The 27,992-nt window shown below is 39.4% G+C and overlaps 1 protein-coding gene across 1 annotated transcript in view; it reads right to left on the bottom strand.

Moving 5' to 3' along the window:
* The window catches only part of ARHGEF3 (Rho guanine nucleotide exchange factor 3), a 110,143-nt gene that overhangs the window by 72,629 nt on the left and 9,522 nt on the right, over positions 1–27,992 (bottom strand). The window contains 2 exon segments of the mRNA XM_033071856.1: positions 2,265–2,331; positions 25,365–25,460. Coding sequence (XP_032927747.1) covers positions 2,265–2,331; positions 25,365–25,460 — 163 coding nt within the window.

The following is a 27,992-nucleotide window of genomic DNA, read 5'->3' as shown; positions in this document are numbered from 1 at the left end:
GCAAAGCAAGGACAGGCAGATGAACACAGTGTTGCAATCCTGTGCTAATCACTTTATTATTTTTTGTGACTGTTGAAATGATCCTGTGTTACAGTCTGTAATAATAGAAATAGAAGTTAAAAAAACCAAGTCAGCTTCAGAGTTGTGTTTGTTATACTCAGCTGTGGCTTTACTCCACTGTCAACATTAACCTAGTTATTACAGCCAGTAAGGTTTTAGTCCTGTCTGAGAAAGGACATCAAAGCCAGCCTATTATCTTTCACCATCTTTATGAAAACCTATGTGACTTCAAGTCTGCTCATTGGGCTTTTCATAACACAATTTTTCCATCCATCAAAATGAAGTTAATGCTCACACAATGCAAGTATCAACAGACACTTAGCTCTCTTTTCCAGTGCTCAGCTATGTTGGTTTCAGCACCAAGTCAGATCAAGTGAACAACTCATACAGGTCCTTCCCTTGATGAAGACATTTATGTCAAACAATTAACTGCAACTGCCTACTATGCACTGTATGAATTATAACAGCTGTAGAACTTGACATCTGTGTTATTGTCTCAAAAGTTTCCTTAAAAATAAGGTGGCAGACACCTGCAACAGATCTTCATTTCTACATGTGAAGGAAGCAGTTTGAAGATGCATTAATATGTTGCCTGTTTTCTCTAACACTACTATTCCTATCTCCTTCCAGGTCCTTGATTCTGAGGGATTTTACTCCCCAGTTTTCCATCTTTTGTGTACAGTTCACTCCACCTGCACCACACAGGATCACAGACCTCATGCTGCCACTATGAAACCAGCCCTATGTCTTGACTTCAGTGAGCTACTGCTCTGAACTTGGGATCACTGTTTCTTCAGCTACAGCTCACATCTACAATACTCTTCCCACTATTTTCATACCCACCTTCCTCCTCAATTACTTTTCCAGCATAGCTGGGAAAGAACTGGGGGAAACACTAGAATCAATTTAATTTTTAAACTGGCTCTCAAATGTATTATTAATCTACAGCTTAGAGGTTGTTGGTATTTTGCTTACACTCTTGACCATGCTGCTGTGAAGGAACTATTTACTCAGTGTCACTGACAACTTCATCCCTGGTGTAACACAAGAATAATGACAATAAAAAGCTCACAGTAAACAATAGTGGATGCTCTATTTAAAACACTGAATTAGAATGTGAAAATCAGTAAAAATTTTTTTTTGTTTTAATGAAGTTTACCATATTATGAACAACACAGATCAGTGTTGTTCACAGACAGTAAATCTGTCAATGCCATAACTCTTTCAGCAAAGCATTTAAGTAATGTCTGTCTACTTAACTATTTTGTTGGAAGAAGCTCAGATAAAACAAATGTATATGGTCTCCCAAGCACAAGTCAGTCTACATTACAGGTAATGGTAATTCAGTGTTCATTATACCAAAAGAAGTTTGCAAGGCAGAAAAGCCTTTCCTTTAACCAAACGATTAGTATGACTTAGGTACAACATGCATTGACTTCTTTTGGACTCCTCCCAGGCTCCAGTGCTTACATACATGGCAAAGATACCACTGCCATTGCGACACCACCATCACAGTCAGTTTTACACCAAATGGTGCAGAAGGGCTCACAGACCATATGGGACAGAGAGGGGATAATATGGCAGATTCTCTGAACAAATTAACCGACTAAGAAGCTACGTCTGAAACCTGAAGAGGACAAGAATAAAAGCTCCTGATACCACCAGCAAATATAAAGATTCTCAGTGTCACCTGCATTGCTTTTTCATGCTTTCAGTCAGTTTCTGTGGGAACACACATACTTCCATATTTCCTTACTCAGTCAGGTAAATAGAAATAAAACCTATTCCTTCCCATCTTGTAAGAAACATGTAATTTTTGTTATGATTTAACTGTACTTCTGCAAAGTTCACATACACAAACTTGCAATAACTTTACAAATATCTATATTAGAATAAAACAGTATCAGTCCAGTTTTTATTATTTATTTTCAGATATGAAAACACATCCAATTTTTTTCTTAATTCAAAGTAGGTTAATGTAGAATGTGATTATGTCCTGCACTCCTAAGAACAATAAAACTAATCAAATTTAAAAAAATTTTAAAAGCTGGCATTTTTAGAAAGCCTTTTAGGAGGGTACAAAATATAAGTCTAATTGTTCCATGATTTTAGTCCCAATAGATCATGGTTTAACTACAAAGTTACATGCAACAGAATGCAACAGGACAGAATTTTATACCCTTAACAAAACAACACGAACTTACCCCTCTGAAATTCCAGCCCTTGGTGGAAGGAAACAAGGAAAAATTATTCTGTTGCTGCTGTTTCGGCCTGCAAGATGAGACAAAGAAAAGTGTTTACATTTTCAGCTGCCATATCTTTTATCTCAGTAACAGAATGACAATGGAGGGAGAAAAGAAAAACACATGCTTCAGGTACTAAGACACTTAGGCCTCCTTGGCTGTACCTCTGACAGGTTTCTGTCTTCAGTGCAGTTACATGTTTTAATTCAGATTGAGCACTAAGGGACATGGCAGCCTCTCAAGCTTTCAGAGATGCCCTGACTCGATGTCTGACAGTAACTTATTCCTCCCACTGGTTTTCAGCAGGGACAACCCTGACCCAGTCTATGAAGCTGCAATTATGCCACATGATGCAAGATGGTGCAGCTGGACAGGAGGGGACATTTCAGAGTCTTTAATCCTGACAGTGGAGCTACACAAAGCTCCAAAAAGCAACTTACAGCCAGCCAGCCTCTCGTGTGACACTAAAAACTGGAAGCTGACTTCTGTCCTTACTCCTTCCAAAAAATCTTTCTCCTACCCTATAACTAACACAGTACAATTATTTCTGAAAAGTAACCATAACATGGCCCACTTCTCTCTTAATGAGTGCTTTTCACCAGTAAGATCTTCAATTAGTTGACAAAGGTAGGCAAACATTGCTGAGATTTTACACATGAAGTCAGATCAAAGCTGGGGTGACCTGCTGGAGCTGACCAGACCAACACATGGTTTGGCAGCAGGACCCAAGTGCTGAGCAAGCTGCAACCCCAACCATGCAATTAGACACGTTAGAGAAGCGACCACAAATAGTAACAGGAACACAAAAACTTGGTAAAGAATAGCAAATTAAATGGCTACTTGTCAAATCACACCATCCAACAATAACATGAGAAATACTTAATTTAAAGCATTGAACTAGCACAGAAGTTCTTCCTGCTGCTTATAGTTCCTGAAGGACTCCAACAAACCATATTCCAAATTTTTTTTCTTAGAGTCAGGATAGCACTTTTTTTTCTGTCTTCTCTTTTTTGGTGAAAAATATTTGGTGTATGCACGTTTTTATTTTCATGTTCATTAAAACACATCATAGAACTGTGATCACAGCAAACATTTTAGATGCCAGCATAATGCAAAAAATTATAATAATTACAATTAATTTTTGTAACAGAAAAGGTTGAGATGCAAATCTTCTCAGTTTTTCACTGCACCAGCCTGCAAAAATACTAATATTGAAGTGCATTGGTAAAGTCATTAAAGAGCACAAGGTAGCACACATGACAGATTTTAGTGTTAAAGACTCTCCCACCTACTACAGGTTTCCAAGTGAAAATATTTTGGAATTGAATTTCTAACCCAAAAGTCTCACTGCAATAGTAAGTGCATTACAAAAAGAGAAAAATCTGATTAACAAGAGCGAGTTGCACAGATTATCAATTGTCCTAATGGTGTTTTGCACCTTTTTAGTCACAATGATCTCATACTGGAACTAGTCAGGTTTTTGAGAAAGTTGTGTGAGCTTTCTATAAAGTTGTGCTCCCTAGTAACTTAAACAAAAAAAAGTTTGAACTTACATTTCATCATTTTTATCTTATATTTTAATGCTGTTCATGTATGTATTGTCCCACTTTAAGAACTGCAGTAGTTCTATACTAATTAAGATGAATGTAGGGGAAGCAAAAGACATTTCAACTTCAGTAAAACATATTTTATGACAGTTTAGACAATATTTCAAGGGAGATGAATGATGTAATTAAAAGTTATTTATCCCCACAATCATTCTGCAATGAGAATTGAGAACTCTGTAATAAGCAATAAATTTGTCGTATCATCCATGTACACTCAACTGAAGTCCATCCAGCAGAAGAAGGATGACTAAGCAATTGTTATCATCAATCTGTAACTTTGCCATTCACTGACAGCAACCCAGACTACACAAAAACAGCCAGTCTTTATAAAGAGCAAACAAATTCACATTTTGCCAGTTTTCATAATAGGTATCCTCTTCCCTCTTATCAATCAAGAGCCTTACTTCATTTTGGTGAGAATCAATCTCCCCTTCATTCACAATGGTGTGCTAACTCTTCTTTTTAATGCTACTGTGGTGCTATTAAAGGGTCTTACAAGCAGCAGTCTAATGGAGTTTACTAAAAAGGCAGGGAAACATAGGGAGATCACTGTATGTTCCTCCATGACTTGCTGACCTGATTTAATACAACAAGAGTATAACAAAATTCTTCAAAAATAGTTTTTTCCACCCAATGTGTGCAGTACTCTTCTAAAACCAGAATGATGCATTAGACTCATTTAGCACCCCATGTGCTACCCTAAATAGTTTCTTTAAAAACTTTCACTTTCATGCATCTGGCCTGATGATTACTTCCCAATTTTCTACTCTATCAGGGGCATTTGAAGTCTGGAACACAGTGAATGTTTCAAGTCAACTTTCCCTTTACAAGCAAGCACTTCATACAGCCCATCTCAAACATACCAAGACATTAAAACTGCAGAAGAACTATCCCACCATTTTCCTGAAAGACTGTTCCAGAAATCTTGCTGTTCCCATAGCTAGCAATGATCTAGATTAAACATATTTGTAAATTGTTTATGATCATCATTCTGAACCAACATTTTTCAGCTTAACACCCCTAAACCAAAATGAAGTAACATAAAAGCTCTGATTCTCCAATGCACCTCGAGTGACAAAATTCAGTTCTATCAAAAGCAATTAGTTTTCAGTTTGGTCCTTCAGTATCTTCAAGGTACAGTAAATTCACGAATACAAGCCGCACTGACTATAAGCCGCATCTCTGGGTGTTGGCAAATATTTTGGTTTTTGTCCATAGATAAGCCGCACACGAATATAAGCCGCTCTGTCGTTCGCAGCGAGGACCCGCGTGCAATTATTAACAGAACGGCGGGAGGGCGGGGTTTACTGGCTGAGCTAAGGCTGTGCAGGCTCGGCCCGCTAGGGGCCGCTGACGGGGCCAGGTGGGCCAGCACGGTGCTGCAGCTCGGGGCCGGCCGCCGCTGCCACTGGGCTCAGTCACCCCGGGTCGGCGCTGCCCTGCGGTGGCAGGCAGGGACGGAGCTTCCCCTGCTCCTACGGCAGCGGCGGCCGGCGGGGACGGAGCTTTCCCGCGCCCGTGGCGCCGGCGGCGGGCAGGGACGGAGTTTCCCCGCTCCTGCCGCAGCGGCGGCGGGCGGGGACAAAGCACCCCGTCGGCTCCCCGAGCCACAGCAATGGCTGCGCGGGGCTCCCGTCGGCTCCCCAGGCCACAGCAATGGCGGCGCGCGCTTCCCCCCCCCTCCCTGGGCCGCAGCAATGGCGGCGCCGGCTTCCCCCCCCCCCTCCCTGGGCCGCAGCAATGGCGGCGCCGGCTTCCCCCCCCTCCTCCCCGGGCCGCGGTAGGGCCGGCCCGGGTCCCCCCTCTCCTCCCCGGGCTGCGGCAATGGCGGCGCCGGGCCCCCCCCCCCCCCGTCTCTCCCCTGGGCTGTGGCAGAGGAGGAAAGAGAGCTCTCCCGCCTCTCTCCCCGCCCCCCGTGCTGCCTGCAGGGAGCCAGGCTCCACCCGCGGTGCAACAAAGTAGCGATTTGTAACAATCGCAAAATGCCGACTTTGCAGCTGCTCGGCTCAGCACTCTGGCAGGCACTTCTGAGGTTGTATTAGCCGCTCCTGATTATTAGCCGCATTTCCGGTTTAGGAGCAAAATCTTAGTCAAATTGGTGCGGCTTGTATTCGTGAAATTACTGTACTTGGTCTTCACACTATCAACACCAATGGAACTGTAGTGAAAAAGAAACAAAGTATTGCAGCTTTGTTTTGCTCTTTTTTTTTTTCTCCAACACATTAGTACTGTTACTTCAGATCATCCTGTTTACTGGATAAATCCTTTCTGAAGGGCAGCAGGATATAAGTTAATTAAGAAACAGCCTCTGTTACAAAATTATTAAAATACTAAACAGTTAATTGATATTTTTAAAACAAAGCTACCAAAGAATCCTATTTTTGAAACAGCCAACAGATATTACACTTTGGTAGGAGGGATACTGGTCCAAGAGTGTATTAGATGCACTTAGTTTTGTAAAAAAAAAAAAGAATTTACAAGTCCAATAATAAAAAACATCATTGGCATAAGTAGGTAACAGATAGAACAAAATAAAACATTAGCTTGTAGAAAAAAAGAGGCATTATTAATAGGCATTAAAAGCAATGAGCAGACCTGACTTTCAGAGGCACATAAATCTAAAATACATTACTCAGATACTGTTGTAAGGATAACCAAATAGGTTATCACAGACTAGACCATGGGGAGATCACAGAGATAAAGAGAGGAGGAGTTCCTCCCTAAAATTGCTTACAACAAGAGTTTCAGAGATGTAATTTCTAACATTTGACTTACTTACACATGGATCTCTTTCCATTTTGCTAAAAAGCACCAAAACATTTTCTCCTAAGCACCACAGTGTCACGAATGAAAGAATAAAAAGTGGCGATGTAAAGGAACTCTTCAGACCGTGGGAGGGAGGGGTCACCAAACCCTCCAGCTGAGCTTGGCTTGGGATTGCTATGGAAAGCTCACCTTGGGAGTGAAAACTGAAACCAAGTCCCTCCACTGGGAAGAAAGGACAAGTGGGGACCTGTCCCTTGGAGAGGCCAGCCCTGGAGAAACTAAGCAGTGAGCCCATCCCTCCGAGTGCCAAACTGCTCCTCCTCATCAGCAAGTTCCAACTGTGTATCCTCCATTTCACCTTTCAGCTCCAGCACTGGCAAGATAAGCCAGGAAATAGAAGCTTCACACCTTAGTATTTCAAATTATCTTAGACCCTTTGCAACCTTTACCAGGGAATGACTTGCTTACCTGCTAGTTGCTAGTGATCCTGCAGTTCAATGAGAATAATTTAGGATTTTACCAAACAAAACTTTAACTACTACAGGAACTTCTGACACTGATAATACCCTCTGTGCACTGGCACTTTCTTGGACCAAGATGCTTCTACCACTATTTTGCAGCCTAGGAAATAAAATATTTTTGTCCTTAAGATGAACAGGGTTTTCTGTTTAGGTTCCATCACACACACACTATGCACATATTATAAAAACATTTTTACACACTAAATGAACATGCCTCATAATAAATCAGTGGAGCATTTTTCTGCAACCTTTACTTAGCTGTAGATTAGTTATATAATGACAATTGGTAGGTAAAAGTGTATAAAGGAATCTAAAAACTAAAATACAGACTGAATGTTGAAAAGTTTCTATTACATTTGCTAACAAGGTTTTATCTGCCTTGAAGCATGATGAGTTAAGTGACCAGTTTATGGCAGTTTATCTTAATGCAACTTTCACATCTTCATCTGATCTTCCATTCTATCTGCACACAGAATCACTGACTACAAGAGCATTTCTAAGATATGAATATCCAAACTGTGCATGTTTTGTTTAAAATATTCAGCTGCTACATCCGTTCAAAGATAAAAGCCCTTTTGCAAATCTACATGAATACTCAGATAATAAAAGGAAAGCTCAAACCATTTGGAGAAAAACTGTGCTAAGTAAAAATTCTTTTCAATCTGCAGAAACAAAGGTTGTTACTAAGCCATGAATATTTTACAAAGATATTGTTAAATACTAAATAGTACTTGCTGCTCAGATCTGTTCTTTGTGATGTCATCTGTCTACCAAACATGTACACTAAAACAGAGGTCACAAAAGCACATGTATTTTAACACATTGGAATACTTGTGATGCAAAATTCCACGCACAAAAAATGTCCAAGTGGTTTACCTGGTGAATGCAAGAGCATTTTAGCTTTGAACAGTAGTTTTGAGTACTGATTTTCTCAGATATTTAAATCACAGGTAATAATAATGTATCTTTGGTATTGATTTTAAAAGCAGAAAAAAAGCTCATGTTTTGACCCACTTAACAAAAACCATTGACTCATCCACTTGCAATCTCAAATACTATTTCTCTTTTATCCTAGGCCTGTGCATTTTGACACTATACTGAGACTGTGGAAAATTCCATTTTTTTCCAGAAGTGTAAAGTAAATCTAACCCAACAGAATTTTGCTCAGAAAATATTTAAGTTCATAGAGAGAATTTACTTGATGGGCTTTTCTTGCTAAAGGCAAAGTAACTCTAAGATTGGGTGCGTGTTTGGTTTGCCAGGGCCTCATCCTGCAGACAGGAGCACATCACAAAAGGGTAACTGGGGGTGGGGAGGTACTCAGCTGAGCAAGACTGAACACTTTGTATCTTGAGAAAAACAAAAATACCAAGGAGTAAACAGATGACTGATTTTCAGCTGCTGTGCTGCCTTCCTGAATGTGAGCATAATCTTTTACTGTCCTACTGTCATGAACTGGCACAAATGCATTAAGAAAGAAAACCAGTCCCTGTGAATGTGGCTCTAGAGACAAAGCAGGTACACGTAGCAGTGAACTGTCACACACCTACTCTTTTCCCATGCCTTCTGCACAACATGTTTATTTATAGTGCCAATCAGTGCACCCTACCATAAAACATCCCATCACTAGCACAGCCCAAAGAAGGTACAAAATGTTTGGGTTTTTTTTCATTTCTGTATTTATTGGTTTTCTGAAAAAATTAAAAACATCCTTATGAAAGATGAAAAAAAATCTGAAGGTCAACCGAAGCACTTTTCAATCTAAAACTCAGATATAACAAATGATGTAACATTTCACCTTCTGAAGAATAACAAGTTTGATTTAAAGCTTTAACTATAAGTTATTTCTTCATTTCTAATCATTGCAGGTTGCTGCAACAAATGCCATCAGTATGCAGGACTATAAAAGTATCCCCATTGTTATACATGAACTCTGGTCACATCTGAAAGAGAAATCCCTGACTCTGGCCAGCCCAGATTTTTCTGCTGTTTGACAGAGGTACAGCTGCATTAATGCTGGGGAGGATGCGAACAGAATCCTGTATTATGTTTCTATAACAAAATATCATCGTTTCAGAAATATTATAAAAGGTTGAGAGAGATAATTCACAGCCTTATTTTAACTATGCAGCCTAAAAATATTCCTGTATTGTTTCAATTATATTCGGAAGAGAAAACAGCAATAACACTTGTTAACTTTTAGCCATTACCTCACCCCACTAGTGCATCTCAGAGACTGAATTCTTTACAGGGAGAACAACTGCTCACTCAAAAGAAATGTTTGCTCATTTCCACCCAACAGCCAGAGAGGATGCTGTGGTCCATGAAAAAATAAGATCTGATGGTAAGGCTTAACTGCCCCCATCGTCAGAGCCAGAAAAAGCCAAGCCTCAGGGCCAAAGCCTCACAACACTCATGCTCAAGGAAAGACAACAAGTTCTTCATTTTGTTTTCTAACTAGAACCTAAGGCTGGGAAATCCACTTAGGTTAGCAAGACTGGATACTTGCTGGGTAGACAGAAAAAAAAAAAAGGCTTTCACACAGAGAAATCAAACAAGGGATTTCTTAGCTGTTCAAAATCCACCCAAACAGTATTTTCATCTCTATCATAGAGAACCTACCAAGACCCTCAAAATCCATTCAAGTGCCATCACATCGTGTTCTTCATAAAGGAAATGGGTGTGTTCTTAAAGCCCTTTCTGTTTGGTTGCATCTCATGTGGCTCTTTCTGAAGGTAAACTTGAGTTCCTGTGGAGCTGCGATTCACTAACAAGCATTCAGAAGATCAGAAGGACTGAACAGTAATAGGCAACAGTATTTAAACCAAGTAACATCTGGAGGCAAGTCAATCCTATACAGGATTTTAAAACTTTTCTATTGCTGGTTCCTTATCCTTCATTTGCAACTTCATATTTTTCTGTATTACAGCTTGCATTTCACCTGAAAAGGCAAAAAAATGTAGATTTGTAACTAAGACGTTACATAGGATCATTATAGTCAATTTAGAGACTTTTCTGTGTTGAAAAGTAAAACACTCCTGCATACTGTTTCAAGAGAACTGTGTGATACTTTCACACCTTGTTCTCAAGGATATGGCACTAAGCCAGTCACAAAAGGAAGGAAATCTGTTTTCATTAAATGTGATCAGTTATAAAGGACTAACTTTCAGCATCATGTTTCACTGAGACTGTTCTTGCTTGAAGGGCTTTACACTGAGTGGCAAGAACCACTCCTGCAATCTGTATGCAGACAGACCAGAATGCTTTATCTTGAGATTGTAACAGGCCTGTCACCACCAGAGCTAACAAACTAAACTTTGCCAAGTGGACAGCCATGCCCATAACTTATCTTCAGCATGCAGTAACTACCTCTCTTGAAAAGTCCAGTTATACCACAATTTTCTGCCTCCATTAGTTCTGCCCTGCAGCATGGCAAAAGGATTGGAGGCTGTCATGGCAAATTCCACTTAGCTACTTTGTCACATACAGGTCAATAACTTGGACATAAAAATCTCACCAAAGATTAAATTCTGCAGCATCCTGGGGCCCTGCTCAGAACACAAGCATTTTATGATGGCATAACTAAAACATGGACAACAGAAATTGTCCCACACTTTGACCATTGTCAGTTACACAAAAAACAGAATATTAAGAAGTGGGGAGAATATCAGGAATTCATAGACTAATACAATCATTAAGGCTGCAAAATACCTCCAAGATCAAGTCCAACCTTTCACTGATCAGCACCATGTGAACCAAACCATAGCATTAAGTGTCACATCCAGCTGTTTCTTGAACTCCTGCAGGGATGGTGACTCCACCCCATGCCTGGGCAGCCCATTCCAATGCCCAACCACCCTTTCAGTGAAAAAATTCCTCCTGATGTCTAACCTGAACCTCCCTTGATGCAGCGTGAGGTCATTTCCTCTTGCCCTTATCACATTATCAATAACAAAACCTTCCATGGGAAGTTGAATATTTACATCAAGCCTGATGGATAAAGTTTCAACTTTTTCAACCTTTTGCCATTTCTAGAGATTTTACTTAGAATTTTTTTTTAAATCCCAAATCACAGTACTTTATCTTTTTCCTTTGAGTGTTGTTTTAAAGACAAGCATCCAACAAAATCTGGGAGAGAACACTTATGATCTATTAGATTATCAAGACCAGTAAGTACAATAAATGCAACAAAATATTTAAGAGACTCAGAGCTGAAACATCTGAAGTGCATGCAGTATCAGTATGTGATATATAGATACAAGTCCTCAAGATCAAATACGTAGCATTTAGATTTGCAGAGACATTTTTGCTTGTAGGACTTTCACCTGCATTACTAGCAGATTGTACACCACAGGGGCTCAAATAAATAGTGATTTCACCTCCATTTCATCACATTTCCATCTGCACAGCAATTCCTTTTAAGTTGCATAAATAACTAAGAGCAACTATCAGACCTCAGGGCTTAGAAAACTGTTTTCCCCTTATACTTAACAAAGTGCTCTTCATTCATATTCAGCTTTAACATATTTTTGTAGATCTCAAAAATAATTACCAGAGTCTTGTAAGTATTTACTAATTTAGTTTCCCTTTTTTAATATAACTCATTAGAACTTTTCCTTGCGGCCACAAATCCCCTGAGTACCATAAGTATTTTCTGTAGCTCCATGACAGTGAAGCTACCAAATCAAACCCTGAAATGCTTTCAAGTTTCAAAGTTTATTCATATCATAAACACCAGACTGGTTTCTCCTTTGTTCTGAATGAAAGTGAAATAAATATAAACAAGGTTAGTTTACAAGTACAAGGAGAACTAGATTTAACAACAACCAGTTTCAGGACATTTTCTTTAGCGCTGACAAATTTATTTCTGAAAAAAGCAGAAGAGTTTTTGAAAGTAATTTATAAATAGACACTGAAGTCAACAAATACTGACCTCAATCATGTGACTTGCATGATCCTGACCTTTGTTGCACAGTGAGGTCAGAAGGCAACCAAGGCAGTTTTTATTAACAGTATAAGTCATATATATAAGATTGACATAATTCTTCAAGATAAAACTAAGTTTTATTTCCTAAGCAGATTTTATACCACAAATTTGGCTTAAGAAGTTTCTTTGCAATATAAAACATTTGAAGCTGGTGCCAAATTTTACACCTAATGTTTCTAACATTTCATGGGTCTTTGGGATGATACTTCAGCAATGCATTGAAAAAGTGTTTCTGCTCTGAAACCAGACACCTGTGAACATATGTGGGTTTTTAAGCAAGAGAATGACTTCCTATTAAGCAAACCCACCATACTTTCACTGAAGGGACTTTTAACCTGAGATGCAAAAACAAAATGTTTTCAGTTAGTTATCATTCACAGCTGGGTTCCCCTAGGAACATTTTCTGCATCACTGTTGCCATAGTAATTACTATGGTAACCCTGAATGCAATGGAGTCAAACCTGTTGAAACCGTGGTACCATTAAAGCTCCATTCAAAATATCCACTCAGGACAGCAAATGTTCACTTAGATCTACTTTTGCCAGCAACAAGTTAGTGTATTTATATTGAAAGATAAGAAAACCTAACTACATTAATTTCAGCCCAAGACAAGGGCATACAGGAAACCTTGTTAAAATAATTTTCTTATAAGTACACAATCTTTTATTTTAAAATAACGTTATAGCAGTGATGGCTCTTAAATTGTTTATATGTTTTGTCCCAGGTCAAAGAACATTCCTTAAAAAGTGCATTTATCAGTAGGAGATATCTGGAACTAGTTTTTTTCCAAGATGCATATATAAGTATATATTTTTTATTATTTTTGTGGAACATACTCAGACTCTTATGCTGTTTCTTTTCCTTCTTGATTACAATGCCTGCAAAACCAGGCATTAACACAAGAAGTGAGGCAGGAAATGGGATTTTGCTGTAAAGCAGAACAGTGATCAGCCACCAATGGAGGAAATTAGCACTTGCACATCTGTGCACAGGTTTAGCTCTTCATTTCCATCATGGGTTTTTTTTCCTAGACACTCTCCTCTGTTACATTTCCTCTGAAGCTTTTAATGCCACACCTTTAAATTAGAGCACATTTGTGTTTGTTCTCACTCTTGCTGATAGAGACACACACTGTAATATTTCATTACAAAAACTGAAAAGCTCCCCAATCACAAACACAAAGGAGCAGGCTATTTCAGTCTCTATACAGAAAGCACTGGAACATAAGGGCAATATCCCCAGTCACTACAGCAGCTGAAGAGTCAAACCACAGGGGAAGAAATCAAACAGATGTTGATTTGATCAGTGATGATGCAAAAGTATTTAATGTTTCCTTTATGGTCATGCATACCAGAACTACTGTTGGTAGCCTAGGTGAGTGATCCTGCTCCTTTTAAATATGTCAAGTACGTTTCTGGAGTCAAGCTCTTACATTTTTTCCAATCACTTACACTGTATCTCATGATTAATAAAACACTGCTTTCAGGACAGCATTTTATATTTCCAAATGTATCAAAAACAGTGTTTTAAGAACAACTGAGGTGAAGAGATCAGCTGACACTCTCCCCACCTCCAGCTGAAGTGGGGATAGAAGGTAAAAGCTGCTTTCTCACTTCCATGAGGCCGAGGTGGCACAGAATGAGGTGAAGCAGCACTTGCACCCAATGCATGGCACGGGGTGAGGTGTGACCTCATGATCTCAGCCACGACCAGAGATCAGAGGTTTAACACTGCGCACACGTGGTGACAGCAAACCCCACCTCTGCTGCAGACAGACTGTGCTGGGGCAGCTGAGGAAGGTTCTCCAGTGGCAGCAACCCCCAGGTCGTGTCCCACACCTCAGCACTCACCCCCTGTGTCACCCCTGCCATGACAGGGCTGTGGGCAGCTCAGGGCAACACCTGTGCTGCTGTTCTTCACCAAGGATGAGAATGGCCACACTGGGGGCCTCCCTCACCACACCAGTACTAACTGGGACCTCTCACCTCAACCATTGTTATGTTCAACTGAGGTCCATTTGCTCTGCTATTTTTTACATCTTCTGAAAAACGAAACTAGGCAATGAGTTCAAAAGTTGCTGGCAAGACTAAGAGCAAAGTCACATGTCATTTCCTGAGGAAACCAGCCTCTCTCCAAACCACACACACACCTTTCTGCAAGTCTCACTTGCTGAGGTCCTTTGAAAAGCAAAGAAAATGGTTTCAGAACTCTGAGCTGTTATGTCCCTTGATGTCCTATGGAGAAAGATAAAAGTTTGGAGGGTTACTTGGTTGAATCTTGAAACTCAAAATGTGTCCTAACTTGTATTCTTCAAGTAAATCTATGGAACAGGGGGAAAAGCCTGTTCTTTAAAGTTATAATGAATCAATCACCCTATGTGGGGAAAAATGAAATTATTTCTTGCCCAAGTTCGTAAAACCGGGGTGCATCTTCTCAAGAGAGAAATATTTAAACTTACTAGCAAGTGAAAATCTCAAATATTAAATCTTATCCACAAAGACAAACCTTAACACTGTCTCTGACATGTAAACCAAGAGCTTTAAGATGGTCATTAAACTCAATTGCACTGCAAAAAAATTGCAGAAAATATGCATCACAGTATTTTCAAGTTATCTTTAAACGGAAACCAGATCAAAGCAGTTACATCTTTGCTTTAGTGAACTGCAAACAGAATTGCAGTACACTTGTAATTGAGTTCTACTGTGAGCAAAAGGCACAGTTAACAAAAAAAATTGCCCTATAGTGCATTTGAGATGTAACTGATTGCTAAAAAGCCATTAAGGCATTAAATTACCATAGCAGACATTTATTGTAAGCATGCTCTGGTATCAGGAGTGTCAATCTTTGCACACCAATTACAAAGCCTAATAGACAATTAACACATAATAAAAAGTGGGTGTAACTACATTTTTACAACAGCTTCACACAAAAACCTTTTTGTTCTTACAGAAATCTCAAAACAGTAAGAAGTACTGTGTGAAGAAGCTGAAATTTTAGATATTTCACATTTAAATAAATACAGGCTCTTGAATAACTGAGCTTGTTTTCCTACACAAATTAGCACTGTAAACAAAAGAAACTCACGTGCTTTGTTCAAATTTCCTCTTGATTAAATCTGTAACAAAGCAAGACAGCCGGCATCCACACTGATCCCAAATCTTGCTCTGCAGCACCACAGTGTTGTTTACCTGAGCAATTTCTAAACTGCTGGGTTAGGTTGAGAAAACAGCATTTCCTCAAGGGAAACACCACTTGTTGCTTCACCAGGCTACAAACTATCCTCATCTATTCACCCAGCCGAGGCAAAATGCTAAATCCTGTGTCCTGGTGATGGATGAGACAGTTTTGAGGACTACCAATATCTTGGCAAGAGAGTCACAGATTCCTTACCGGGCAAAAAATATTATTTTAATCACCAATTAAAATAGTTTGACTTGAAATTGGCAAGGAAATAATACTCAGGAACTTTGATGGGATTTAACAAAAGACCATTTCCTATAAATAAGGATGCCAGAGATTCGGAATCCAAAACAAGTTTTTACCAGTTCTCAAGTCTTTGGTCAATCTTCCCACCTGCCCTTTGCAACAATTATGTGTTTCTGTAGGTAGGAATCAGTTGCCGAAAGGCCTGAGGCAGGAGCGTGGTAAGAGAAAATCATAATTCCATCCTCCTTTATGAGAAAAACAACCAGCTGTACCTTCGTGGCCTGTTCCTCAGGGAGACAGGGACAGCTGCTTCAGTCACATGAAATTACACATCGGTAGAGGAACATAAGAAATCACTATTCTGTTTATGACTACAAAATCAGCACATACAATTTTTCCAAATTAAGTGTACAGAGTCAGGGGACATTTCACAGTTATCTTCTTGCAAACAGGCTGTTTAGGAGCTGCAAAAGAAACATGCTGAACCTGACAAGAGGAAGCTCTGCAAAGCACACCTACAGACCTGAAGGACACTGCTGGTCAGAAAAGTACAGCTGTACCCACACAACATACATGCACAAGGAGCAAAACCAGACATATATAACCTTCAGAGAGGAAATGAAGAAATGGTTCTGGTGTAAAGAATTTACCCTTTCAATTCCTTGATATAGATGCTAAAAAACTACCACAAAACCAACTATTGTAATATCAAGTCCTTCAAAACAAAAGACAAACACCAATACATGGCAGAACTTTGGTTACGGTTTAAATGGAATTAAACCATGACATATTTAATAAAGTTACCAAGCCAAGGTGGGTAGGTGCAGGTGAGGAGCACCCTCAGCAGGGCACAGTTACTGTGAACAGCAGCAATTCCAAAGCCTGGCGGCCTCGCTGCTCTCCTGCTCCAGCAGGACAATGGAAACATCGGAGCAGAGATGGAGGACTTTATTACCATTTTGTTATTTTAGGAATAATAAACCAGTAGGTCATCAAATAACTGTCAGTGTTTAATGATAAACTAATTCAACCCTCTAAATCCTATCTTTTCTCCCCTGCTTTCTCTGTATGGAGATTAGGGGAAGAAGATGAAAGAGTTCTTTAGGTCAGTTGCTAGTTTAGATAAAGGAGAATATCCGGGGGAAGAAAAAAAAAAATCCAAACTTATGAAGTCTGATGGATGGGACAGAGAAGGTGCTATATGCCAGGGCAGATACAATGAAAGCATATCATGACTTTCCCTGTCTGCACTTTGATACAAATCCCTTGCTGATTTGTATTTGACTTCGTCTGACTTCCCTGTTAGAGAACAGCAGATCTGAGAGGGAGGGAAACAAGCCTAAGCATGCCCGGGTACAACCTGCCAGATCTAGCTCGGTGTAGTAATAAATAATGGATTATGAAGTGTCAGAAGTGAATGTATCTAATGAAACTGCAGAGACATCAGTTTCGTAAAAATTGAGTGCAACTTCTCTCCTTTTTTTAAGGAGTCACATACCACTTGCATTTAATCTGTGGAATAGAAACACATTATATAGCTTTCAAAATAGAGCCTCGTTTATCTTACTGCTCTGTGCAGAGTGGGGCTGGGGAGACCCCAAGAGAGAAAAACTGAGAGCTCCTCCTTTTTAGTGCAATTTGCAACCATTAACGAGTCTTTGAAACAAAATGTTCTTCACACTCAGAAGCATAGTAGCAATTCAATTCACTTTTTAAAAACATAATTATAGAATCCATTGATTAAAATGAAGACATAGCTAACTGGACAGCCCATAAAATAAAGTCAGCTTCTGGCCCTCACCACCGAGTACAAAACATGACAGAAAAAGTGCCAACAAATCACCTCTCTTCCTGACACTACATGAGGTTAATTTTTAATTTATGCTTCTTACAATAATTAAGTTCAAAGTCAGGAAAGAAAAACATGAGTTCTTCACACTAATTAACACAAGAGGATATTCTGAAATATTTGCAAGTTGTTTTTAGTCACATTTTTAGTGAGTTTCTGGTCATAATGAGCTTAATATTCCTATTCACACCCGTTTTCTCTTTCCACATCAAAAGAAATGAGTCTGCTAAGGAATTTCCTTGTGCAGTTTTAAGGAAATGGAATGACAGCCTAATACCGAAAAGTTATCTTTTGTGTCCCAGAGATTTGCTTGTGAACAAAGTGTATTCAGTTTGAAAGATTCATATTCAAATCACTCTCTTAAAACACTTACCTATTGAAATTTTCAGGCCCACAGGAAAACGCAGTTAATGTAACCAGTTCACATACCCTCCAGTCTTCCCTCCCACATTAAGAAAAAAATCAAATTACAAATCAGCCTTCTGTTTCTAATCTTGTTTCCAAATACTGCAATATATAAATATTCCCAAAGAAGCACCATTTGTGCTCCTTAAAAACTATCACCAGCTCCCTCTACAGCCAGTGAATTGAACTAAGCATATCGAAGAACTTTTTTGGGCTATTTTTTTGGGGGTGGGGCTGGGGAACAGAAAAAGTCTTCCTATCAGCATTAGAGTATTAGCTAGAAACTAAACTGTAATACATGCTGAACAAATGTATAAAGTAATAACAGCCTGCTTATAAGGGCAGATTCTGGAGTCTTAGTGAAAAGGAATTATGACCAAGGACAAGAATCTTTAGAAAGAGAAGTAGGGTAATCATACAGGAAACAGATGGTTATCAGTGGTAGATCACTGGGTTTTGGGGGATTTTTACATTTAAAAAAAGTCCCACTTCATACTAGGTCTTGGGGGGTTTTTACATTTAAAAAAAGTCCCACTTCATATAGACACATGCACCAACTCAGAGAATCAAGATGTTTCAGAATGGTTAGCAGAATCACACTCACTGTCCCCTGCTCAGCCAGTGAGGAGCTGCACAAGAAACTGGGATGGAGATGGCCAGGGCAGCTGGGTGGTGCTGCCCACAGCGATATTCCCTAAGTCAGGAGGCCATGGCCAGCGTAAGAGGGAGCTGAGGGGGCCAAGGCTGTGCAGGGTGAGCCACCATCCTGTGCATGGCTTGTTTCTCTGCCCCTTCATTCCAATCACTACTCTTGCTGGGAAAAGCTTTCATTGTAACAAATAGTGTTTGAATCTTGTGAATTCCTTTAGCTCTAACTAAAGCAGGACAGTGCTTAGTCCTGCAGAAATGTGTGCCAGTGGTTACAGCAGCCCTAAACACCGCAGGCCTGAGCAATGCTGATAAGAAGTTGCATCTTGGCCAGACCACTGCTGGGGTGCATTCAAAGAAAAGAAATTTTTTTTGGAGGCCTGTGACCAAAAAAGGATAATTTGAGGAATGCAATGTTCCCCAAATGACCACCAGAGACCCTCTAAAGATGCCTACTCTAATGTAAATAAGCTCCAAGAAGCTGTTTGAATATGCAAAACAATTTGTGTGAATGTTTAGCATGTATGTATGAGTCTTGGGGAATGTAATGAATATGTATAAGCTACATAGATTCAAATTAGTGTGTTAGCTAGTGGGTTAGGCAGAAATATCCCTTCTCACATTTAGCACCTAAAATAAAAATAATGCCTCTCCCTAACACTGAAATTACAGTGCTAGAGAGTTTTATTCCCAACTTCTGGTGACATTATCATTGTCATTAGTTAGGGGTTAAGCCATGACAACTATGAAGGAGGGAAGGCAGTGTTTTCCTTTACTTGGCTTGCTAACATGTTTCATATTTTTAAACAAGAAATTTTTACTATTTCTGCAATTCTTGGTTTTTTGTTTGGGTTTTTTTTTTTTTTTTTTTTTTTTTTTGAGAAGATAGTAGAGAAGGAAAATACATCAAGATGCTGCATATCTGAATGAGAAAATGAGGCTCTGTAGCATGAATAAGAACTAAGATGACAAATTTCATTCTTGCTCTACACTATGCAAAGTCATTTACTTGATATTTGCAAGACAGCACTGAAGGAGATGTTTTCATCCTCTATAATCATAATTTCAGTTTACAACTGACCAAAACCTGAGCTAGGCATGGTGAGGTCTCCTTCCATAATATTAGTTATTAACATGGGTGATCCAAGCCTAATCACCTGTGTCATTTATCATCCTGACAGCATGCACTTCTTTAATTCCAGGGTGGGAAGGAATGAAAGAAAGTGAAAAAAAATTAACATACCAAAATGCGAAAGTCAGGTTCCTTATTTAAAGCTATATAGATTGAGCTTCTCAGTACCAGTGATTCCTGTCCCAGCCAAGAGAGTTACTCATACAGTCCAAAGTGACATTTTTCAGTAAACTTACTTTTTAGATTTCACCGGATATCTCATATGGAAGAACACAAGAAGATATTTTTAAAAACATATGGACTGACAGATTTTTACAGTCCTTTCCTACATCAAAGTAAGTAAAAGTTTCAGTTTTAAGACATTCCTCAGCTATTTAATAAAGAAATGTATTTCACTCCCTCTATATGCACAATTTATTTCTCAGAGTACAAAAGCTATGTCATCATCCCATGCACTAATACATGTTCATAAACAAAATACCATTGAGGGCAGGCTAAAGATGTCATTACCTTTTACTTGGATAAAAATTTCTTGACATTCAACAGGAAGCAACCATGTATTTCAGAAATGTTTGTTGTAATTCCCTCCCTCAGCTAACAGCTATAATGAAGACATGTAACACTGAAAAAACAGGTAGAGCCAATGGAGTCATAACCAAGTATGCAGCAAATGTTTTAAGACGGCACACTATCAGTAAAAATTTTTTGCAGTATGACCCAGAGACAAAGTAATCACATGCACAGATTGCAGTTTTATCCAGGAATCTAGTGAGCAATGATCTTAAAAAAAAAAAAAAAAAAAAAAAACAACAACAACAACAACAAAAAAAGCAGCCTTAGCTTACTAAGGTGTTTTTTAAACAAGCAATTAGTAATTCAGCTCTGCTGCTGTGTCTTCTTGTGATCCCAGAAAAAAGGCAAGGGCGGGTGGGAAGGAGCAGAGCAGAGAGGGAACAGGCACATCTCACCCGAAGCAAGGCTGCCACCTCGTGGGCTCGGGCCGGGGGCAGCCCCAGCGCTTCTCCTTCCCAAGGCAGAATCAAGAGGGTTTTGATCTCATCCAGGATAAGGAAATGCAATCCATACTTAGTTTTGTAATACATGAGGATTGAACATATGTTTAAACTTGTACTTGCCTCTGGGGCATATTTTCTTCAGCTACAAAGCTCATTTCATGTGTGCATGAGGCAAAGTCAGCAGTGGGTGAGTGCACTTACTTTAACCATTTCAGCACACTGCCATCTCTCAGTGTTTGTGGGTGTGCTCATGAGTCACCCTCTCCATGCCCTACGTCACTCTCCTGGATCTTCATCCACTTCCTTTAAGGGACTGGTCTCAGGCTGCAAGTCCCAATGCAAGTGATTCCCTTGTAACAATATTCAATTCTGCTACTCCTTTTATGGACAGAGAAGTACTTTAAATAAACTAGGAAAGTGAGGTAAGATAGAAGCGGTTTTCTATATACACAGTAAATATTTATCTGCTTTATTAAATGTAGTTGGTTATAATTGTCATTTTATGCTAACTATCCTGAATATTCTTTGGTTTTTCAAGAAAAGCATGTTCTCTCTTTGTAATAAGACATTACTAGAAAGCAACCAATTCAAGGCCTCGTGAAGATAAGATTAATTTTATCCAGCTATCTGAAATGTTAATCTATAATTTATAGGGCTTCCTTTTTGCACACACTGTAACCTTGTATTCCCCAAACATGTATGTGCCTTTTGTAATCAAACATCTGCAGTTAAACTGCACTTGATTAGATGCAGTTTAATTCAGTTCTTCAGGATGACTCATTTCTACTGATTAAACAAGGATATAGGAGAAACAGGGAAAAGTTGTGAAACTTGTTTCTCTTCTTACTGTAATTCCAGACACATAATTCTTCCTTCATCAACTAGCAGCTGGCAAAAGCTGCAACAGAGTCATGATGATTTACTGTCACGAAACCTTACTTCCCACACAAGCTACGAGTCATCTCGTGCACTTGTCTGTCCCTGAGGTACAGAAAGCAGCAACTGAGCTCTGTTCTGATCCTCACTGAGGAAGAAGAGCTGTGTGATTAAAAACACAAGCATTAAGGTAAGATCTATGTGGTAACTTCATTGCTCTGCATTAAATGAAGATGCAGATTTTCAGCTGCTCACCATTGCTTTCCTATGTTGCTTTTCCTCAGTCACGTGGATGTCAGTTCAAGTATTGTCTTAATCTCAGTTGACCCTGTTATTTCTATTTCATTCTTAAAAAGATAAACTTATTTTTAAAAAACAAAAAAACACACCAAAAAAGTACTCCAAATAACACAAATCTGTACAAATGAAATACAAATACAAATTATTCTGGTGTACAATATTCCAGAACAATTACTTTTCTATATCAAAGAACTTCCAGACATGTGCATGCTAAGATATGACAGTAAGCTGTTCTCTTTCAATGTATGCAATGATGGAGCTGGGTTTCAAATTACTTTTTGGAATATCTAAATTCAGTATCTAAGCATGTCTTCCTTCTCACTCTGTGGACTGGAGTTTCAATAGCTTCCCTTCCCCACAAAGTCAGCAGTCTCAGATTAGAAAGGAAAGCTGAAACAAAAACAATCTGTTACAGCATAAAACAAAAATGAGAAAAAACCAAAAGATTTTAAGAAGTTTCTGTCCTCAAACTCAGTTTAAGCCAAATCATGTACAGAGTCAGAATGCACTGGAGTCCACATGTAACAGTGCTTGTTTGGCTAGTTTTAAATTTATAGATTTTTTTTATTCATAACATGGACAGTATTCAGAGAAATTTAGTTTAAGAGTGATGAAAACTTTGTCATAGAAACAGCAGAACACTGCATACTTCATAAGGAACATGGCAGAGTATTTGGAGACAGAAATAGAAAGCCAAGGCACCAAAAACACTGTCATGAGACATCCAGAACCCAAATTTCAATTATTAGTTTTAAAAGGATTAAATACTTCCTGACTTAATCCTAAGTAGCACGATGAAGGAGTGACTAGCAAGATTTCCTCCAGCCTAGAGGAAGCATGTTTTAAAATCCACACACAATAACAACACCTGGAAAATTTCCAGTCCTCCTGCACATTTGTTTTGAGAAATAATGTGCCAGCCAGCTTCTTTCACAGAAAGTGTGGATGAATTGACACAGTTCCCACTTGCTCCCTTATCTGTAGTTCTTTCTTGCAATTTTCAACATTAAGAAAGTGAAAATCTGCCAATTCAAGGCTCTCAAGCCTTTATTGTTCAGCACTCTTCCACACCAGCTAGACAGCTGATACTGCTGATGTTATGACCATCCACCTTCCTGCTTATCAAGAGCAGCTTAATTTGGTTCACACATGAATTCTGCCATGGTACCCTGCAGTTATCAGACATTCACAGCACTCACACTGCTGCTACTACCAGCACTCTTCTGCTGCTGCAATCTTGTTTATGTATGTTGGGAGGGAAAAAAGCAACGGAACCAAGTGAAGCATTGCAAGTTTGAAAATTCAATCACTTTTTCATCTGGTGGATGCACCAAACTATGCAGATGTGAAACACTGAACCAGAATGGTAGATTTGGTTAATGGTTGTACAAGGTAACTGGGGTTCAGTCAATTATTTACTCTCCCTTCTGTTTCTAGGGGGCCTTATGCAACATCAAAGCCTTTTACACGCATCTTAAGTGATGTTTAAATGCTAGATAAGGTCTTGCTCAGGGCTTTTCTCTGTGAACCCTTTCAACTTAATTGAATACATTACCCTGCCACTGTATACTTTTAACAATAGACATTTCTAATCTTCCTATGACTAACATCAGTCCATACCGATATTCACATTTTCATGAAAATAAACCAGAACCATCAGAATGTAAATAAGTTCCAAGAATCAGACAATGAATAAACAGCAATGAATGAACAATGTTGTAAGGCACTGCACCATTGACCTTTATGAGGCTGAGAAAAATAATGTTCATTCAGCTGTAGTATTCACAGAGCCCCAGAACAAAAAAAACAGTATTTTAGAAACCTAACCAGACATGCATCACTCTGCTATTGATAAAGTCCTCCCTGAGCCTCCTTTTCTCCAGGTTAAACAATCTCAATGCCCTCAGCTGCTCCTCATCAGCCTTGTGCTCCAGCCCCTTCCCCAGCTCTGTTCTCTTCTCTGGACACACTGCAGCCCCTCAGTGTCTTTTGTGCAGTGAGGGGCCCAAAACTGAACCCAGGATTTGAGCTGTGGCCTCAGCAGTGCCCAGGACACAGGGACAATCACTGCCCTGGTCCTGCTGGCCACACTGCTGCTGACACAGCCAGGATGCCACTGGCCTTCTTGGCCACCTGGGCACACGCTGGCTCATGTTCAGCTGCTGTCAACCAACATCCCCAGATCCTTTTCCAATGGGCAGCTTTCCAGCCACTCTGCCCCCAGCCTGGAGATGCAGGGGGCTGTGGCCCAAAGGCAGGATCCACCTTTACCTTGTTGGACCTCACACCACTGGTCTCAGCTCACTGACCCAGCCTGTCCAGATCCCTCTGCACAGCCCTCTCACTCTCCAGCAGATCAACACTCTCATCTAACTTGGAGTGCAATCTGCTGAGGCTGCCCTCCATCCCCTCATGCAGATCATTGATAAAGATATTAAACAAAAATGTCTCCAGATCAATGTCACAAGCACAATATAAAAACCCGCAAAGACATCAAACAAAAAAGTGTTTGTTTCAATTTCCCACCCCTCAGTAGACTGGTGAGTCAGGAGGAAAGCCCACAGCTTTTCCTCATCCTGCCCTTTCATGCAAAGATTTTGTTAGAATGTTCCAGAAGAAATGTTTAAAAGAAACTACTTTCAGTATGATGCTGTTAATTTAATATTACAAAAAAACCAAAGCCAAAAAAAGATCTAGATTTCTTGACAAGCATGCAACAGGAGACAGAACATTAATTTGCTAATATTTCTTTAAATCTTTAGCTTTTCAAGAGCATTTCTCAGACTACAAAAACAATGTAAGGTAGGTTTTTGTCCATATGGATGTCATGTTTCCAGTCATGAATTTACTGGTTGTTTGCCACACGATAAATAAATAATGGAAAAAAACCCTAGCAAGCAACAGCAAGTAAAAACCAGCAGGCTCTCAAAAAAAAGGCTCTCATTAAACCAGGTGGAATAGTCTCAAAGCCTTTTCAACACCCTGTTCCCTTCATGAAAACACAAATTGCATGGGCTATGGCAATTTTCACCAAAAAAATTGTTAAGAAGTGTAAGCATTTGTCCACATCTACCATTTAACATTGCAATTGCTTTTTTCCTCCAGCACAGAGTAAATTTTTTTCTTATACACAAAGTAGAAACTATTGACTTGGTAATATCTCCCAGGGCAGGAATCTCAGGAGCCTCACAGCACAAAGTCCTGGTCCCAGCATGGCCCAGCACTGCAGCAGCATTGGGAGATTAAAACATTTGTCATATGTGAAAGATTCCCTGAGCACAACTGCTGCACTGCTGAAGTGAACTGAAGGAGTTTTTCCACAGCCCATCCCCCATGACACCCTGTACTGTGTCATCTGCTAAAAACTCAAAACCAAAATTAAAAATTTCATTTTTTCCCTTCTCTACTGTTAAATAATGCAGACTTAATGAATCAGTTATAATAAATAATTATTTTACTTAATTTTCAAACTACATCTCCCAGTACTGCTGTCTACTAACCTCTTAGAAAATTAGAAGTAAAACTTACCAAGCTTTTTCTTGTTCCATTCCTCCTCTGGCACACTGGTTTATTATGGCAGGGCTACTCATGGTAAGGGCTGAGCTTTCAGAATTCATTTTTTTTCTACAAAAGAGCAACATCAAAAAACAAGAAAAAATGTGATTTAAGTAAAAATTGTGGTTACTAATTAAGTAGAAGATGGAAACTTTAAGACAAGAACTTTTAAAGACCAAATAGAGTATGTTTTACTCATTTAAGTAAATGTCCTACATCAATGTGATTAATTGGATGAATTCACTGAGAAGGATTTGGCAGTTTTATGGAGTTGCTAGTTATGCCAAACCCAACACTGATTGTCTTCTGTTTACTTTTCTGAACACATGCCAAGAGAGTTGATGTCAGCAAGCCTGTATCCAGGGCTGTGCATCATGGCAGTTCTGTTAATTTGGAGCAGCAGCCACAGCCAGCACTGCTGTGGGATGATCCACACACACAACATGGGGGAGAAAAATTCAATTTCTAACATGTAAAGATTTACAGAAGTTCTTCAGCATGTTTTAATAACTGGAGATCATACTTTGCCAATTTGCAGAAAATAACAGTTAATTCATGGCTGAAGTCCCTCTCTAAAAGAGCACAGACATGTTCTAATTGCAATAGCAATTCCCAAGTCACACCACTTACAAAAGGTCCATATGGCCAAATAAGTTTCCAGGCAATGACTTGCATGGCAAGAAGAAATGAAGACTCTACATAACGCAAGTTAATTCCACCATGAAACAGTAATAATTTTTTAATAACAGGATCTACAATGTTAACCTGAAACTTCTGAGTCCTATAGCTTCCCTACCCACTCCAAATTTTTTAATGGGAGGAGGATCTTTTTAGTTCTCAGTCATCTTATTCGACTTGATTTGATACCTGGTTTACAGAAATCAGACTCAACTGTATATTAATTAATACCTGCTAGTATATAACCAGAAAATAGGCTGTGCTTGTCAAGATAATAAAACCCTTCCTGTTTTTAAGCAGGTACAAAGAACCACTAAAAAGGTGGTTTAACCTGTGTGAAACCTGGGTCAAAATCTATCTTGACAGATTTCAGGGACAGCATGAAAAGCTGAGTACAGTGCACACAGCCCATCACTGGCAGGTAGATAAGGCCAACCTGCACAAAGTAAATGCTCTGAAGAGAATGTTCATCTTGGTTTCAAGAGTCTGCCCCTGCAAGAGTGGATAAACAGTCCTGGCAAAGCTGTCTTTATCAGGGAGAAGTCCCAGGGCCAGCACCAAAGTTTGTTCCTTACTGACATTAATGTCTTGTTTTTGCCTGCCCCTTGCTGTGAGCAAGAGCCTGTGGCACTGACCCTTCAGAGCAAACAGAATGGATTTGTAAGAACAGATCCTTAATCTTGCATTTTTTAAACATCCCACATAATAGAAAGGGATAAAAGTCTATTTCTGGCTTGAAATCTTGTTTAAAGGATCCAAAAAACTATTCTGAATTGAAAAACAACAAAAGCCTCACCTCTGTGAGGGCAGGGACAGACACTCAGCCATCTGAACTTTTTTTGGATCTGTGCCTGACCTCAAATTTACTCCTGATTCTCAAGTATGAATGAAAAGTAAGAAAAAAGAAACAAAAATGCCACAAAGAAAAAAAAAAAAAAAGAAAAAAACAAAAAACCTCAAACCAAATCAACAATACAAAAACCCCACCAAACAAATCCACACAAAAAACTTCTAAATTCTAAAAGTGGCTCAGCAGCAACATGTGCTGAAAACTTAATTATTACTTGCCTCTCTAGTCTGTAACAGCACAGGAAGAAAAGAGTTTTTCTTAAATACATGTTAAAGCAATATTGCAAGAATCCACACCTAACATCTTCTGCAAAGTGCCCCTTTTTGAGGAGGCAATTTCCTAACCTGGGGAAGCCCAGATTCCTCAATGATCACACAAGTTATGCCAACAAGAGTTTTACCTCCTCTTACAAGTCACCCGTACCAGTAAGATCAAAGGTCCAGGGCAAGGTTAGAAGCAGTTCATTAACTCTCAAAGTTGCAAGGTCAAAGATTCTGATTTACAAAACCACAAGGTTGCCATTCCAGCAAAAAAGAAGGTACAACTCCCACTGTTTTCTTGTGAGCTGGTACTCGAGCAGTACAACTGTTCAATGCATGAGTGAAAAAAAAGCAAAAACCCCAAGTTGTTTTCAGCACTCTCCTCCCCACCCTTGGAAATATCCAAGCCAACACTCCACACATGTCTGTGCACTGAGATTTCCACACTCAAACTAGAGCAAAAGCAGAGGCCAGAAGTGATAAAAAGTTACTGTGTTATTCTTTTCTATGAACAATTGGTGAAAATAAATGACACAGATCTAACAGAAAATAAATTAAATATGGCATTAACTTAATTTCTGTTCTGAGATGCTCTGCAAAAGAAAACCACATAAAGTAATTCAGAGGAATACATCTTGTCAAACTCCTCAACTCCCTCACACTCCCAGCCTGATATCTGAGAGCAGCAGCAGCACACCGTGCACCTTGAGTGGCTTTTGTCTGTCTCAGTCTGTATGAGCTGCCTCCATCAGCTTCCCCCAAACCTCACTGCTTGGTGAGTCTGTGGTGATGGATGGCACTGTCAGGGTGTGG

The sequence above is a fragment of the Catharus ustulatus genome, chromosome 13, assembly GCF_009819885.2.
Source record: "Catharus ustulatus isolate bCatUst1 chromosome 13, bCatUst1.pri.v2, whole genome shotgun sequence".
In the NCBI taxonomy this organism is placed as follows: domain Eukaryota; kingdom Metazoa; phylum Chordata; class Aves; order Passeriformes; family Turdidae; genus Catharus; species Catharus ustulatus.
Note: the sequence above shows the minus strand (reverse complement) of the source record. Positions and strands in the feature narration are given on the sequence as shown.